The following is a 17324-nucleotide window of genomic DNA, read 5'->3' on the forward strand; positions in this document are numbered from 1 at the left end:
AGATATAGGGAGAAGCACTTTTGAAACTAGAGCTCTTTGGAGCTCATTTATTGAAGTATGGTGCCAGTTTTACTCTGATGGGAAAGCACCCCCAGATTCATTAAAGGTAATATTTATTTTCAATGGGAAGAACGCTAGCACAAAATTTTAATTAATGATCCCCTTAGAGTTTCAAATGATTGTTTGCACTGGAGAAATTATTTGGAAGAAATTCACACCATGTGTAAAATCTGTTGCACTGTGCAAGGTTGGGGTTGTTTTTATTTTTTTCCCCTTTCTGTTGGAAATTTCTTTCTGAACCTGGCATAAAATGCAAAACAGCTTGGATAGGGCTGGAGATGTTCCCCTGGTAGCACTGGGTCATGCTGCTTAATTGGGCCTCTAAGGGTTATGATTCTATCGCTCATCATAGTAATGGAAATAATAGTTAACAAATAACAGCAATATTTTTTTTATTTATATTCTGCTTTTCAGGTTCTTCAAAGCAGATAACATTCAGGTATATAAGGTGTTACCTTTTTACATTTCTTTACTAGCTTTTGGGAGATAGCACTCCCTTCCTCAGGTCAGAGCAGAATGAGGAAGGGAACGTTCGCTCCTAAAAGCTAGTGAGGATATGTATTGAGTTCAATAAAAATGTATCACCTTATATATTTTTTGATTTTTAGTTTGATTGTTCTATCCATGCATGTAAGTGGACTTACTCAGCAACTACTCTCCTTTATATCAAATTAAATGCAATAGGTGAGTTTTTGCATCCAAGAGCTATAATTTATTATGCTAGGGATAGACTTCTCAAGGCAAACAAACAGGCCGATACAGTACAGTGCTCCGACAGAGCGCACTGTTAGCCGGCATTTGGACGTGCGTTTTCAACGCGCTAGCTTTACCCCTTATTCAGTAAGGGGTAATAGCGCGTCCAAAACGTGCATCCAACCCCCCGAACCTAATAGCGCCCGCAACATGCAAATGCATGTTGATGGCCCTATTAGGTATTTCCGCGCGATTCAGTAAGTAAAATGTGCAGCCAAGCCACACATTTTACTTTCAGAAATTAGCGCCTACCCAAAGGTAGGCGCTAATTTCTCCGGGCACCGGGAAAGTGCATAGAAAAGCAATAAAAACTGCTTTTCTGTGCACCCTCCAACTTAATATCATGGCGATATTAAGTCGGAGGTCCCAAAAGTTTAAAAAAGTAAAAAAAAATAAATCTGAAATAGGCCTGTGGCTCGCGGGTTGAAAACCGGATGCTCAATTTTGCTGGTGTCCGGTTTCCGAACCCGTGGCAGTCAGCGGGCTCGAGAACCAATGCCGGCAAAATTGAGCGTCGGCTGTCAAACCCGCTGACAGCTGCTGCTCCTGTCCGAAAAGAGGTGTTAGGGACGCGCTAGTGTCCCTAGCGCCTCTTTTTACCTCCGGGTCTAATTTAAATACATTTATTTACTGTATCGCGTGCACAGGAGAGTGTCCTGTGCACTCTCCAGCGATTTTACTGTATCAGCCTGAAAGTTGCATATCAGTGATAAAAGGTTAACATCAATGTGTAATGTTAGTTTGTGTGCATAGTTATGTAACATTAACTTCTATACCACCTCTTACTGTTACTGGGGCACTTGACAGAGTGTTTTTTTCCCTCCTGCCATGTACCACACCTAGAACAAGATAATACTGTACCATTTGTGTTCTTATTATAATTTCATCCTTTGTTCCTTGCTCATAGAAAAAAGAATTGCAACAGTTTCCCACTGACAAACCCACAAGCCCTATTATTTGGATATAAGACTTGAACTTCAGTTTTTTTAAAACCAGTACAAATAAAACCAGATACACATTTAAAGACAGGTATAATTCTCTCCCCTGCACTATCCTCCCATCCCAGAATATTATCTGAGGTACATCCTTTTTTATGTGTTATTTTTCAATAGAAGGCAATTTTAGATCTTTGTTGCTCCTGTCCTGCGTACTTCTGGACACTTACGACGATTAAGAGCCTTTCCATTTTTATTTATTCTTTTGCTGAACATAATTTGAACCTAATTCATCGTTAAAATATGTTGTTTTTTTTAAAGAGGATATTGGTATTTTAGCCTTCCTGGCATGCACAAGGTTAATTTAAATACATTTGTAGCTCCAGTCCTGGGCACAAGAGTTTACGACGAGGGACATGGCCTATGGCAGGCCCCATGACCTCCCGATAGGTCTCACATGGGGGGAGTTCTTCTTTTCAAGGTCCTTAGGTTTTTTTTGCTCTGTGGGGCTATCCACTCATCAGTCCAGTCACCACACGCACCCCACAACTGTAGTTCCAAATAAACATACTTTACTGGCTCTGATGAGCGGATAGCATAAAGTCCAAAATAATTGCTGCACCAGTTTATAGTTCAACAGAAAATAGAATCCTAAGAACCCAGGAAACAGCTGACTATACACAATATAAAGATCCTGAGATTATGAGTAGTGGGTTAAGATTTTTGTAGTGGTTTTCCAAGTGACCTCATATATCGTGCCTATAGGACATAGGCTACGAAGGCTACAGGCTCGAAAAGAGCTTCAGCAGCAGGAATCTTTTTAATCATTGGTCACTCGGAGATATTTTGTAAGAAGCTTCCGTATTTAGGAGCTGACAGAAAAGTACACTTATCTTATACTGTGTGGTGTGAACCTTCCAGTTCTATTTTTACTGGTAAAGTCCATAAATGTAGTCCTTGCACCAAAAGGAAAACCAACTTGGTAGAAATATCCGACAATGTCGGACACTCGGTGTTTCAGAGAAACCTCCTTCCTCAGGGAGTCGGATGCAATTATTGCCGATGTGGGGGCTGTAAGTTCAAAAACAAAGACGTGTACGAAAGTAAACCCACATACAATATTTGAAAAAATGGCGTCTGTACTTGGAAATGTACTTACATTTATGTGGTGCCTATGTGACACTGTGACATACGTTTTTTTCGTGCTGTAAAGAATAATCCGTATATGGGGTGAACTCTGCAAACATATCGGCAAAGGTGATGTATGTCTGAAAAGACTTCAGTACTCACTTGCTAGATGTTGTACAAACAATCTGTAGCCCCGCTGCAAACTGTCTATCAGCAACAGAGGTCTAATCCCAGACGCTGACATTTGAAGTAAAAAAGCCCGCCAAAAAGTGGGAAGACTCGGTGGCAAAAGTCCATATATGCTAACCTGCGTCATCGGGTGCCATCTTAATTTGTACACGTAGGTGCTCAGCCTGCTGAAAGTCCAAATAAGGGCATCTGCATCATCAGGCGCCATCTTGGATATCTGGCGATCATGTTGGTGATTTCTAGTGCAAATGTCAGCGTCTGGGATTAGACCTCTGTTGCTGAAACACCGAGTGTCGGACATTGTCGGATATTTCTACCAAGCTGGTTTTCATTTTGGTGCAAGAACTACATTTATGGACTTTACCAGTAAAAATAGAACTGGAAGGTTCACACCACACAGTATAAGATAAGTGTACTTTTCTGTCAGCTCCTAAATACGGAAGCTTCTTACAAAATATCTCCGAGTGACCAATGATTAAAAAGATTCCTGCTGCTGAAAAGCTCTTTTCGAGCTTGTAGCCTTCGTAGCCTATGTCCAGTTTATAGTTCACCATACAGCACAGCAAAATCCAAAAATCAAATCTCAGTCTCTTTCATAAGAGCATAAAAACATAGAGGTCCATATTCAAACACCATTTAGATGCTGCTCCTCTCCCAGAGGCTTGTAGGAATAGGCAATCTGTTAGGCAATAAGGGGGAGTGGCACCATGTGACCAGGAGGCAGGGTAGTCTTGCTTTTGAAAAGGAAAGATGTGTGCTCAGTGTCCTCTCCAAAGTTAGGCCCCAGCTTAGCAAAAAAGGGAGAGGCACTGCCCCACCAGTCTTGGTGACAGACTGGAGAGAAGAGGTTAGAAAGTGTGTTTTTTCTATTTTATATCTGAAGATTTGGATTTTTTTGCTATTTTGACCTGCACCTTCTGGGAGGCAGTAACCCCCTCTCCAGAGGTGCAAGAGGGAATCTGTACACCCCTTCACACCACCCAACCCTTAAAATGTAGTTATTTACAACCCCCCCACCCTCCGGATCCCCCCAAAAAACTTGCCTAAAATCCGTGGTGGTCCAGTGGAGGTCCCAGGAGTGATCTCCCGCTCTCGGGCCGTCAACAGCCAGAAAACAAAATGGCGCCAGTGGCCCTTTGCCCTTACCATGTGATAGGGGCTACCATGCCATTGGCCGGCCCCTATCACATGGTAGGAGCAATGGATGGCTTGTACCATTTTCTAAGATGGTGCCAGCTGTCCATTGCTCCTACCATGTGACAGGGGCCGACCAATGACACCATGGTTAGGGCAAAGGGCCACTGGCGCCATTTTGTTTACTGGCTGTCGACGGCCCGAGAGCGGGAGATCACTCCTGGGACCCCTACTGGACCACCATAGATTTTAGGCAAGTTTTTTGGGGGGGTCCAGAGGGTGGGGGGGGGGGGGGTTGTAAATAACTAAATTGTAAGGGTTGGGTGGGGGGTTTTATTCGGCGTAAATTGCTGAGAAAAAAAAAAAAACAACTCGATGGAAAACAGTTTTCCACGGGTTGGCCGACCCGTAGCCCGAACCGAGATAAAAAAATGAAGCACATCTCTAATATTCAACCATTTTTCCCAGTACTAATGACAGGCTCACTGGTCTGTAATTTCCTGGATCATTCCTGGAACCCTTTTTTAAAAAACTGGTGTTACATTGGCAACTCTCCAATCTTCAGATAATATAATGATTTTAATGATAATTCACAGATAGTAGGTCTGCAATTTCATTTTTTCAGTTCTTTCAGCATTCTGGGTTGTAAACCATCTGGTCCAGGTGATTTGCTACTCTTTAGTTTGTCAATTTGTCCTATTACATCTTCAAGGTTTACTGAGATTTGTTTAAGTTCCTCTGAATCATCACCTTTAAATATTACTTCTGGAATGCGTATCTACCTTACAATATTTCTCAGTAAAGACCAAAGCAAAGAATTAATCTCTCTGCTATGTCCTTATCCTCCCTTAGTTCCCTTTTACCTCGTGATCATCTAATGATCCAAATGACTCCCTCACAGACGTTTTGCTCCAAATTTATCACAGCAAGCTTCTTTTCAAATTCTGTCTTTGCCTTCCTTATCAATTCTTTGCATATAACTTGCCAATGCTTATGATTTTCCTGTTTTCTTCACAGCACTCTGCTGCACACACACATACAAGTCACCTTTCTTGGGCAGGAACCTGCTCCATCAGGTCTCCCTAAGTATCTTTTCTGTAGAGCAGTTTAACTTATCTCTCTAGCTTCTCTCACTCTGGTAAGCTACCGGCTGATTCTTCTGACAGTCAGAAACTTCTTTTGGATCATTTCTCAGATGGGCAGTCCTTTTCATTGCTAGCTCAAACTAAAAACAATCCTTTCTGGCACACACCTGTCAATAACTCTCTCAGGAACAAGATGAGTTATATGCATTGATATCTCCTCACAAGAATTCTTCCTTCTAGCCAAAGATTTGGGTATTCCAACTTGGCTCCAGCCACCTTTCCTGGACAGGATCTCATTTTCTTCCTTATATCTCCTTGAAAGCCTGAGCACCCAGGTCTTGGACCCCAGCCACTCCTTCAAAATGGGAATAATTCTGATTTTCAGTATTCCTCTGTTAGGAGAAGGCACTCTCTTGGACCTTCCCTATGGAGGGAACAGGCCACAGTATTATGCTTCTGTAAAGAGGAGCATCCTCAGACTGTAGGCTACAGATTGACTTCTCCTAACTTTAGTCTCTCAGAAGCCCTGCAAATTACTCCCTGAGACTCCAGCTCCTACTGCATCATATGGGTGCAGGAGGTTTGTTAAGACTGAGAACTCTCCCATTGGGGAATATTAATCTTGCTAACACACTCCCACCTACACCACTAGCACATTAGGTCTATTGAGACCATTATGGCCATTATAGTTAAAGGACAACACTACTAGTAAGAGGCAAAATTGTGGGGGTCCCCTTTCACCTGAGATGGGGTTACGTATATATATATATATATATATATATATATATATAACCCCTCAGGATCTTCCAAGAGGGAAGGGGCACACACACAATACCAGGGCTAAGTCCTAGTTTCTTACCTTCCCTAAATGCATATCCTCCATTGTGGAGAAGGATACATATCCAAGGCCCTGGATATTTGGTATAATGTGATCTAAGTGCCAATAAAGAAGCTGGACACTGATTTTGTTCCAGTTAAACTTTACTGAGGTAGTAGTTCAACATGAATAATATGTTACTTGACACAATTTTCTGAGGTAATTGCTATAATGTAACTGAAAGCAGTAAATCTGTGAATCAGTAATTCCTTAATCTCTCCCTCAGGGATCCATTTTTCTCCTTGGATGGAATGTGAAGCTGTCCTGGGCAAACTGGAAAAGGGTTCTTCTATTCCAGGGGTGGGTAACTCCGGGTTTTGAGGAGTCGCAAACTGGTTAGGTTTTCAAGATATCCGTAATGGATATTCATGAGAGAGATCTGAATGCCACTGTTGTATGCAGATCTATTTCATGCATATTCATTATGATTATCCTAAAAATCAGATCGGTTTGTGGCCCTCAAGGACCAGAATTGTCCACCTCGTCATATCGCCTTAAGGGTTTCCCTGAAATAACTGTGGTCCACTATTTGCTCTTGAACTCTCCAATTCTCTCCTCTCCTTTTCTGTTGCACCTTGTGAGTACCTCCTTAACTTAACCTTAGGGAGTTCCAATATGGTGATTCAGATGCTCTTCTCTCCTCCTGGTTAAGGTACCAGCTGGATAGCCAATCCTTCTTCAAACAAGTACTATATTGGCAATGAATCCTCAGATGGAAGGACATCCAGATGACTTAAAAGCTCAAATCTTCACTCTATCTAAAATTCCTTCCAACACAAAACACACAATGAGTAAACAACTCAAAAATTAATTACAGATAAGTGACCAACCACTGACTGTGAGTTGGCAATAAATCTCTTAACTTATTAAAACTCCTCAGCAAAACTTTAGGCCTGCACTTTGCAAACTTAGGGGAACTGAAAGGAAAAGCTCCTACACTTTCAACTCCAAACAAAAATGTACACAGACCCTAGGTTCACTTGCTAATATGCAAACAGGAATAAACCAGATGGCACAGATGGTACATTCCTCTATTGTATATTGCATGACCTTGTAAATAGGCCACATTCCTATTTAGGGATTCCCATGGGGCTCTATGTTTAAGTATCTAAATATAATAGGGTGTGTTATGAACTCTTACTAACAGAAGAATAACAACTGTTCACAAGTGACACAGTTGTCTGATTATTATAAGCAAGGGTTTCAAATTTCTATATTATTTCTTCATTGTAGAATTCATTATGCATAACTATAGTCACATGATCACATGCGATCAATAACACTGTTGCTATTTTCCAGACTATTTTAATAATGTGTATAATGGTATCTTAGTTAACTAAAGAGAAAACTAATGGAGACGCTGCTGAAGGAAAGGGCAGTGAACTATCTACAATCAGGTGGATTGCTGGGTCTGAGGCAGCATGAATTCACCAGGGGAAGGTCCTGTCACACAAATTTAAAAGGTTTTTTTTGATTGAGTGACTAGTGAATTAGATTGAGGAAGAGCAGTCCATGTGATCTACTTGAATTTGTTGCATCCGTCGGTCTCAGACGGCTTCGACCCTTGCGCCTCACCTTTTTCTCTGCTCTCTCTGCTAGCTTTGGGAAGATGGCTGCTGCGTTCTCCGGTGTCCCCAGAATGGCTATGGCAAAACCTCATGCCATGTTTCTCCTAAGGGCCTCCTAGGGTGCACGCACGCACGCCACCCACGTCTTTATCCACTACTGGCGGGAACCTCGGGGGCATCCCCCTCGAGTGTCATCACGCCATCCGGGTATTTAGCCTATGCTTGTTTGCTAGCTCGTTGAGTTAGCAAGGATTGGATTTGTCCGGTCTAAGCTACTCTGCCACTTCTGTGCTGCTGCCGGAAGCTCTCTCTGCCCTTCAGGGTATTCTCTAACCTGAGTACCCGCTCCTCGGGGGCCCTTTGCTTTCTTTCAGGTGCCTTACTGGGGTCAGGTACTTGCTCCTCGAGGGCCTGCTCTCCCTGCATCGATGCCTGTTACCATCTACTTCTGCCTGGTGGAATCATCAACCTTACAGCTACCATCTAGTGAGTAATCTATTTCTCAGTCTGTCTCATCTACAGCTCTGCCGTGCTGGGAAACATTCACCTGGATATCCCTATACCATCTTGGTGAGACGGGTTCCCTCTGCCAAGGGTCCCTGGACTGCTACCTCTGGATCACCTCATTACTGCCACCTCTGGTGGTATACATCAGCTGTACAATAAAAGACAAAACTCTGTGTTTGTGCGTCCTGAGTCTAGCCAAGTACTGTGGCTCCCCACGGGGCTCCTCCCCGAGGGTGTGGTCATCTTCCACAGTACCCAAGAATCCACTAAAACACTTTGAAACCATAAGAGAATTTAAGCAAAGCCTTTGATAGGCTTGCATAGGAGGCTTGTGAATAAAATCAGAAGTTTGGGAGTGAGCCCGAGGTGGTGGCATGGAATACAAACTGAAACTGGTAGACTGATAGGAGACAGTGTGTAATGGTAAATGGAACCTGCTCTGAAGAGAGAACCGTGTTAAGTGGAGTGCCATAGACATCGGTCTTGGGACTGGTTCTGTTCAATATATTTGTGATCAACATTGCGAAAGGGATACAAGGTAAAGTTTGTTTATTTCCTGATGATACTAAGATCTGCAACAGAGTGGACATGCCTGAAGGAGTAGAGAGAAATAAAAGTGATTTAAGAAAGCTTGAAGAGTGGTCAAAGACTTGGAAGCTGGCATTCAATGCTAAGAAGATCAGAGTCATGCATCTGGGGTGCAGAAATCCAAATGAGCTGTATGTGATGGGTGGTGAAAGTTTGATATGTACAGACCAAGAGAGGGGCCTTCTGGTGATAGTGTCTGGCGATATGAAGGTGATGAAGCAATGTATAAAGGCGATAGCTAAAGCCAGAAGAATGCTGGGCTGAATAAAGAAAAGAATAACCAGTAAGAAAAAGAAGGCGAGGATGTCCTTGTACAGGCCCTTGGTGAGGCCTCACCTGGAGTATTGTATCTCAAAAGGGCTAGAGACAGAATGGAGGCAGTCCAGAGAAGGGTGACCAAAATGGTATGGGGTTTTCATTGGAAGACTTTTGAGGAGAGGCTGAAGGATCTGAATATGTATACCCTGGAAGAAAGAAGGTGCATGGGAGAAATGATACAGACCTTCAGATACCAGAAAGGTTTTAATGATGTGCAAACTTCAAAAATTTTCCGTTGGAAATGAAACAGTAGAACTCTGGGTCATGAAATGAAACTCCAGGAGGGATGACTCAGAACCAACATCAGCAATTTTTTCTTCAGAGAGAGAGTGGTGAATGCCTGGAATGCCCTTCCAGGTGAATTCAAAAGGACATGGGACAAACACTGTGGATCCCTAAAGGCTTGAAGAAATGAATTTTGTAACATATCCACTGTGGGTAACCTGCACAGATAGGCAATAACTACCCTTAACATTGTGAGACTGCATCTTGAATACTGTGTGCAATTCTGGTCACTGCATCTCAAAAAAGATATAATTGCACTGGAGAAAGTGCAGAGAAAGGTGCATGGAATGGCTGCCCTATGAGGAAAGGCTAAGGAAGTTAGGACTATTCAGTTTAGAGAAGAGACGACTGACAGGGGGGGGGCGGGGAATGAAAGGACGTGAACAAGTTAAGGAAATCAGTTATTTACTCTCTCAAACAATAGAAGGACTAGGAGCATTCCATGAAGTTAGCAAGTGGCTCATTTAAAACTGATTAAAGAAAATTCTTTTTCATTCAGTGCTTAGTTAAGTTCTGGAATTCATTACCAGCAGATGTGGTTACAGCAATTAGTGTAACTGGGTTTAAAAAAAGCTTTGGATAAGTTCCAAGAGGAAAATTCCCTAAACTGCTAGCAATAAGAAATAATAGCTTGAGATTTATTTAATGTTTAGGTACTTGCCAGTTACTTGTGACTTGGATTGGCCACTGTTGGAAACAGGATACTGGGTTTGATGGACCCATGGTCTGACCCAGTATGGCAGATCTTATGTTCTTATGTTCTAAAGCAGGGAGTAACCTGCACAAAACAGCAGTTCCTACCCTTAACAGAACAGAAGCATGGGAATAACCTGCATGGAATGGAAGTTACTCCCATAAGCAATTTGTTGGGCAGACTTGATGGACCATTTGGCCTTTATCTGCTGTCATTATTATGTTACTATGTTAAAGGAGTTAGCAATAGAAATGTGCATTCATTTGAAAAGAAAAGAAACATTAAAACAAGTTTGTTTATTTTTGTTCCTTTCGTTTTAAAAAGTATCTAGCCAAAAAAATGTAAAAACAATCCAGAATCCTGCTCCTGATTCCCCCACCTCCCCACAAGGCAGAAGTGATCCTCGGTTGTTTCAGCCCCATCAGTGGTGCAAATAAAAATGGTGCCGGCAGATCAAGGTTGGTGCCATTTTATATTCTTCTATATAAAACAGTACCGGCATGGGCCTTGGTCTGTCTGGCATCGTTTTGTCCTATAAAATGGTGCTTCCTATGGCCTGCCAATGCCATTATTAATCTCTTCCTTACAAAATGGTGCTGGACATGCCTAGGCCCAGGCCAGTGCCATTTTTAAGGAAGAAATTTAAAATGGCACCAACCTTAATCTATCTGCACCATTTTTAATCATAGCACCTGTGGAACATGAGCGATTGGGGATCATTCCTCCCCCATGAAGGATATCAGCTCTGTTAGAGGATGCTGGGGGTGAGTGGGTGGAGGAAACAGGAGGAGGGCTCTGGAATGGGGTATTTTTTTGGGACAGGGCTTTTTTTTATGTTTTGATTTTTGTTTCTATCCTTTTAAATTTTGTTTGCTATTTTCAATTGAAATAAATAAATGAAATGAAAAACTATGAAATATGACAAAACAAAACAAAATGAAAGCAATGTTGTGCATCCCTCTTATTAGCAATAAAAATCAAAGATCACTTTAACCTATGACTTCTATTTGGTCTACTTATCTCGTACCTAGTTCACTTATTGAAATTTGTCCCATAGGTGTTGCTCTATTGTTTGTTATCAATGATCTAATTGAATCTAGTTTTGGTTTGGGTCAAACCTTTCTATGGGCAAACTCCCCACTAAACATGTGTTGCAATACATGGTCATAAAATACAAAACATAAATTAATACAGCACAATAACAATTCAATACATAATAAAGTATAATAACACATACACATACAACCATAAAAAATAAATACATCAGCAAATAACAAGAAACGTTATCAAGCTAACACTGATACCCAAACCACCCCATGCTCACTGTGGAGGAAGGACCACAATTCAATAACTAAAACCTTCCACCTTAGCAAGCCCTCATGCCACCTGATCCCTCCCCTCAGTTCTTTCTCATTCCCTTACAACAAAGATGGACTAGGCAGTCTGTGGCAGGCAGCCCCTTTATGCAGCAGGCTACTTCCTCTGGTTTCTGTCCGGGGATATCATCTGGGGACAGGGCTAAATGCCACAGGTAGTAGCAGTGACAGGCATGGGACTACCAATTCCCTCTCTGCATTCATCTTTTCCACTTCCTTCCTCTCCAATTGCTCCTGGACCGGCAGTGTCATTGTCTGAGCCTGCCCACTCAGTTCAGCAGCCTCAGACTCTGACAGAAATACTTGTTTGGCAATGGCAAAATCCATGCTAATTTAGAGGAAATCGCAATTGGTTCTCCTGCTCTTCCACACTCCTGTACCTCTCTTTATTCTATTATAAAATGTCAGAAAATAAAAAGAAGCAAAACAACTCCCCCTCACATACAAACTAGAACATAAAAACAACCCTCCACCTTGCTTTTCCTCCTGATCTCTCTTTCTCCTGTTCACATTTCTCCTTTCTAATTACGCATAAAGACCAAAATCTGGAGACAGCTTCTTTCATATTGTATGTGATTATTCTGGAAATCTAGCGGAGTACTGAACCTAATTGGAATCTGACAAATCTTTTTAAAAATCTGATGAATTAACATCAAACCGTGGTGTGAAAGATTTGCACATCTCTAATCAAAGAATGGGAAACCTTCTGTCCTCTTTTAGTGATTTTCCAAGCTTAATTGAAAAAACTGTTCTCATAGTAGTAATAATAATAATAATAATAATAATGATGATGATGATACTGATAAGGTCTCAGGATGGATGATTTGTATAGATATATTCAAGGCCATTGGCTTCCTGCAGTTCTGCAGCCATGGGAAGGGCCACAAAATCTGTTTCGTGCCATGGAATTTGCCAGTCCCCATGGAATTACCTCAAGAATTCAGGGGACCAGGCCAAGCAAGTCAGGTCAGAAAAGTGAGGCCTGTCTCCGGGCAGAAGCACATCCCAACTACTTCCCCTCTCCTGTGGCAACTCCCCCCCACCCACCCACACACTCATTTCTCGGCAGAAGGAGGAGAGCTGCAGCACTTCTGGCTGCCATGTCCTCTTCCTCTGACATGCGAGGCCTGGCTGGGGCTTTGAGCCTTGCTTTGAATGTGCTGTTCTGCATGATTCAAAGCAGCAGTCGAGCCCTGGGCAGCAGAAGAGGAGGATGTGGGCCCAACATGCTTCCAATCTCCTCTTCTTCCTTTCACTTGAAATCAGTGCAGATCGGGGGGGGGGGGGAGGATAGGCTGTGCGAAACAGGATGGGAGCTCTGATAGAGTCTGGGATTGGGAGATGAAGGTGAGATAGGGGTGTGGGGTGAAATTGGGCTCATTATGTGAAAGAGGAGCTCTGTTTCTCCTTTCTTATTTCTCCCATCCCAATCTTCTCTCCTTCTCTTCTACCCCAACCCCAATTCCTCTTTTCATCCCATTTTCTCTTCCCTGATCCTCCCATACTCTCCTCTTCCCTTCCTGAAATCTCCTCTGTCTCTCCTCCTCCAATACTTGAAATTCCTTACCCATTAAACTCCTCAAAAGAACAAAATAAAATACTCAGACACAAAACAAGGTCGAAAAACGATTTAATTTTTGTTATGCAAATCTACCATATTTAATATGCAAAATTATTCAGATGCATGCAAACGCACCATAATGTTTCTGCAGAATTTCAGAAACTTTGCCGCAGAATTTTCTGTTACTGCAGAATCTACCACTGATCTGCAACAGAAAAGTAAGGCCTCTGGATATATTGTATTTTTTTCAAATAAAACTCAAGGAATTAAACCTTGCAACATGCCAAATACAGCCACTTACAAGTGAATCATCCACTAACACCAACTGCAAGTGCAACTTGTCTCTAATGCTTTTAATTTGTCAAATATGTTTTTTCCAGTTGCTATGGAACATGCAGCTACCCACTAGAAAATTGTTTGGATACAACCAACTGATGATAACCGAGTTGATTATGCAGACTTCCTTTTCTATAAGCGGACAACTGTATTCTCTTTCTCTTGCTTTAGTGTACAGAGGTTTCTGGACTGCATTTATCATAGTGGCTGTTGCTGCCAGTATAGTGGGAGGATTCCTGTTGGTGTCTGCTGTACCCTTTGTCAGTGCTAGACTCTATAAAGTAGGAGGTGGATTTTTCATCACTTCTGGTAAGTTGCCAAGTCTCAATAATTGGATGCAACTGGAATGTCGAGGCTTGAGTCGGTGTGTGCAAAGGGCAGAATCTATATAATAACATGAAAGATTAAAATGAATGAGCTTTGTTAAATTATGCGTAAGATTTTAAATACCGAGTTTGGAATCCAGGGTTTTATTTTCTCCTGTAAAAATTAACTTTTGTGCTCAGTCAAGCTTTAGAAATATATTAATATAAGCATAAATGTTGTTATCTTTCATAAATTTCGGTTGTCTTTTTTTCACATATAATCTATCTGGCAATTACGAGATGTAAATGCTTACAAGCAAGATGTTTCTGTCTGGTGATGTTTACTAAACTTGAAGGGACTTCTGTCAGTATCTTCAGTAACATGGAAGTAAAATTAGTTGTTTTAAAACAGGAGAAAAATGACACCCTGAAATAAAACATTGAATCGTAAATCCAGTCAGAAATAACCAAACACCATGCTGCACTCGCTGTCAGATACTGATGTTATGTGAAGAAATCACTCTAAAATAAATCATTTTTTCTTTTCTATTTCTCTCCTCTACTTTCAAAAATTGAAAGGGTAAATGTTTAAAGGCTTAGTTGGGAACTATGCAGGTAAAATTGGGAGAGTGGGATGATGTGTTTAGAATGGCTAAATTTTTTCTAAGTTGATTTTCAGCCCCCTAAAGATATGCAAGCAGGGCCGCCATCAGGAATTTTGAGGCCCCCGCTTTGCCGGCGCATACTGTCTGACGCGGCGGTGACGTCACAGCTGCGTCAGACAGTGAACGCTGGCAGGACAGAGCGCGCGGACGAGTCTCTGTCTGCGGTGCTCTGTAAATCAATGCTATGTGTGTCTAAAAGACACGCATAGCATTGATTCTCTCCCTTCTCTGGGGCCCGCACCCAGGGCCGGCTCCAGGTTTCAGTAGGCCCCTGGGTGACAGACTGTCGGAGAGAGCCTCAGTGGGCCTCTTTGCCATGCGGCTGCGGGCCCCCATATGTGGCAGTAGATCCTGGGGCCCCATACTGCAGGCCCAAGAATACTGCCCTGATGGCGGCCCTGTATGCAAGGGTCAGGGGCGGATTGTGGGAAAATAGTGGCCCGGGGGATTTTTCTCCATACTGGCCCATGGGTATTCAATTACATATACAATATAATGTACATATATAATTTACATATATATGTACACACCCCTATATTTCGGCATGGTCCTCCCATATCAACACAGTACTATTTGCCAACACTCAAAGAATAACACTCTATGAAAAAGAATACCACAAATATTACACCAGAATCTAAAATATCAATACACCTCCTATCAGGAAAACAGAACAGGCCAAGCTACTACACAGATCCCTACAGAGAAACCACATGCTAAAAGAATGCTTCCTCTCAGTCTTTGCATGCAGAACACAAACTCTCACCAAATACAGAATACAAAATGAAGGAGCACAAATGACAAAAACTGAAATGGAAACTCCAAGAAGCCAGACTCCGTGTATTAACAATAGAAAAATAGAACCACCATTCCTCATAAAACAAATAAAATCAAGAAACATAAAGCATCAGTTATAACAGTAAAACCATAATAAAAGAATATTTTAAAACTACTGATAAATAGAAATTCTATTAATTAAAATCATATGCATTTTTTACAATGTCCCAAACACTAATAAAATATTTCAAAACAGCACATATATCAAATAACATTCAATAATTAAAACTAATAAGGATTTTAAAAAGCCCCTGCTGTCCCCTTCTGTGGGAGCGCTTTATTTCCAGTCACTCTGATATTGTCAAGGATTAGGAGGTTATCCTCTCTCTCTCACACATACTCACATGTCCATTCTCTCTCACACATACACTGTCACATACATACACATTCATGCTCATATACCCACCATAACCTCTCGCTCTCACTGACACTGACACACTCTCAGGCTCTAAGACATTCTCTCCCCCTCCACAGACACCCCACCACACACACAAACTCTTACTCCCTTGGATTTTCTCATACACACTCATGCTCTCACACTCACACACAGACCCCCAGGCAGGCTCCCATTCATTTTCACACCACTCCCTCCCCAACCCCCAGGCATGCACACATTCATTCTCACACACACAGACCTCCAGGCAGGCACCTATGCATTCACACACATACACTCCCAGGCAGAGTCCCATTCATATACATGCACACACTAAAGGCAGATCCCCCTCTCTTTCTTTTGCCAGCAACCTCAGAACCTCTCTCATTCCTCTGCTGCCACTGTCACTGCTGCCACATGGCTATTGGGGAGGCGCCGATTGCTGCTACTGACACTGAAGCCCATTCTGCTGCCTCCTCTGTGCAGGCCCTGTGGGCTTCCACTTTCTCCATGCTGATCTCGTACATTGTGAGATCCGCATAGAGAAAGTGCTATTCTTGCACATTCCCAAAGATTACATGTGCCAATCACTAAAAAGTAATTTATTTATTTTTTTTACCTTTGCTGGCTGATCTTAGTTTTCTAATCGGTTGGTCACAACCGATTTTTTCCCACCTTCCTTTTCTTATTTTTTTGCCAATTCCTTTTATATTGTATTTTTTTCTACTTCTTTTCTCTCCATCTTCTTCCCTCAAACACAGTCAGGTTCTCATTCTCACATGCATTTCTCTCTCTCTCTCTCTCTCTCACACACACACACACACACACAGGCTTTCACTGTCACATGCTGTCTCTCATACAATCATTCATACACACAGTCTCTCACTGGCACATGCTGTCTGACTCACACACACAGGCTCTCTCTCATACAATCATTCATACACACAGTCTCTCACTGGCACATGCTGTCTGACTCACACACACAGGCTCTCTCTCATACAATCATTCATACACACAGTCTCTCACTGGCACATGCTGTCTGTCTCACATACACAGGCTCTCTCTCTCTCCCACATGCTGTCTTGCTCAAGCACAGGCTCTCACTGTCACATGCTCTCTCTCATACAATCATTCATACACACAGGCTCTCACTGACATATGCTTTCTCATACAATCATTCATACACACAGGCTCTCACTGTCACATCTGTCTCTCATACAATCATTCATTCACACAGGCTCTCACTGTCACATGCTGTCTCTCTCACACACAGAGAGGCTCTCACATGCTGTCTCTGCAAACATTCAGATCCTCATTCCCACACACAATCTCTCAACTCATCTCATACACACACACACACCCTCTACAGATCCTCAGCCTCTCTCTCACCTCTGTGCCTCCTCTTCGCGGGTCACCGCAGGGTGGGCTCTGAAGCGGCCCTGATCTTCTCAGGCCACGGCGGCCCTGCTACCGGGCCTCTTCCTCTTCTCGGGCCGCGGCGGCCCTGTTACCGGACCTCTTCCTCTTCTCGGCCTGTAAGCGCTGCTGCTCTTCTGCACGCGCTGATGCTCCTCCTCCTTCCTGCCCACGCGGCTCCGGCAACGTTTATTTCCGGGGCCGCAAAGGCAGGAAGGAGGAGAATCAGCACGTTTAAACGCAATCTTTTTCTTCGGGCCGTGGTGACGTGAGCCTCACCACGGCCCTGCCGATCTGCCTGCTATATACGTGTTGCTGCTCAGCGGCCGCATGAGCC

The 17324-nt window shown here is 42.6% G+C and overlaps 1 protein-coding gene across 1 annotated transcript in view; it reads left to right on the forward strand.

Moving 5' to 3' along the window:
* The window catches only part of LOC115093994 (transmembrane protein 182-like), a 74819-nt gene that overhangs the window by 37393 nt on the left and 20102 nt on the right, over nucleotides 1-17324 (forward strand). The window contains exon 4 of the mRNA XM_029606552.1: nucleotides 13566-13703. Coding sequence (XP_029462412.1) covers nucleotides 13566-13703 — 138 coding nt within the window. The remainder of the gene's footprint in view (nucleotides 1-13565; nucleotides 13704-17324) is intronic.

Source organism: Rhinatrema bivittatum, chromosome 6 (genome assembly GCF_901001135.1).
Source record: "Rhinatrema bivittatum chromosome 6, aRhiBiv1.1, whole genome shotgun sequence".
NCBI classification, from domain to species: domain Eukaryota; kingdom Metazoa; phylum Chordata; class Amphibia; order Gymnophiona; family Rhinatrematidae; genus Rhinatrema; species Rhinatrema bivittatum.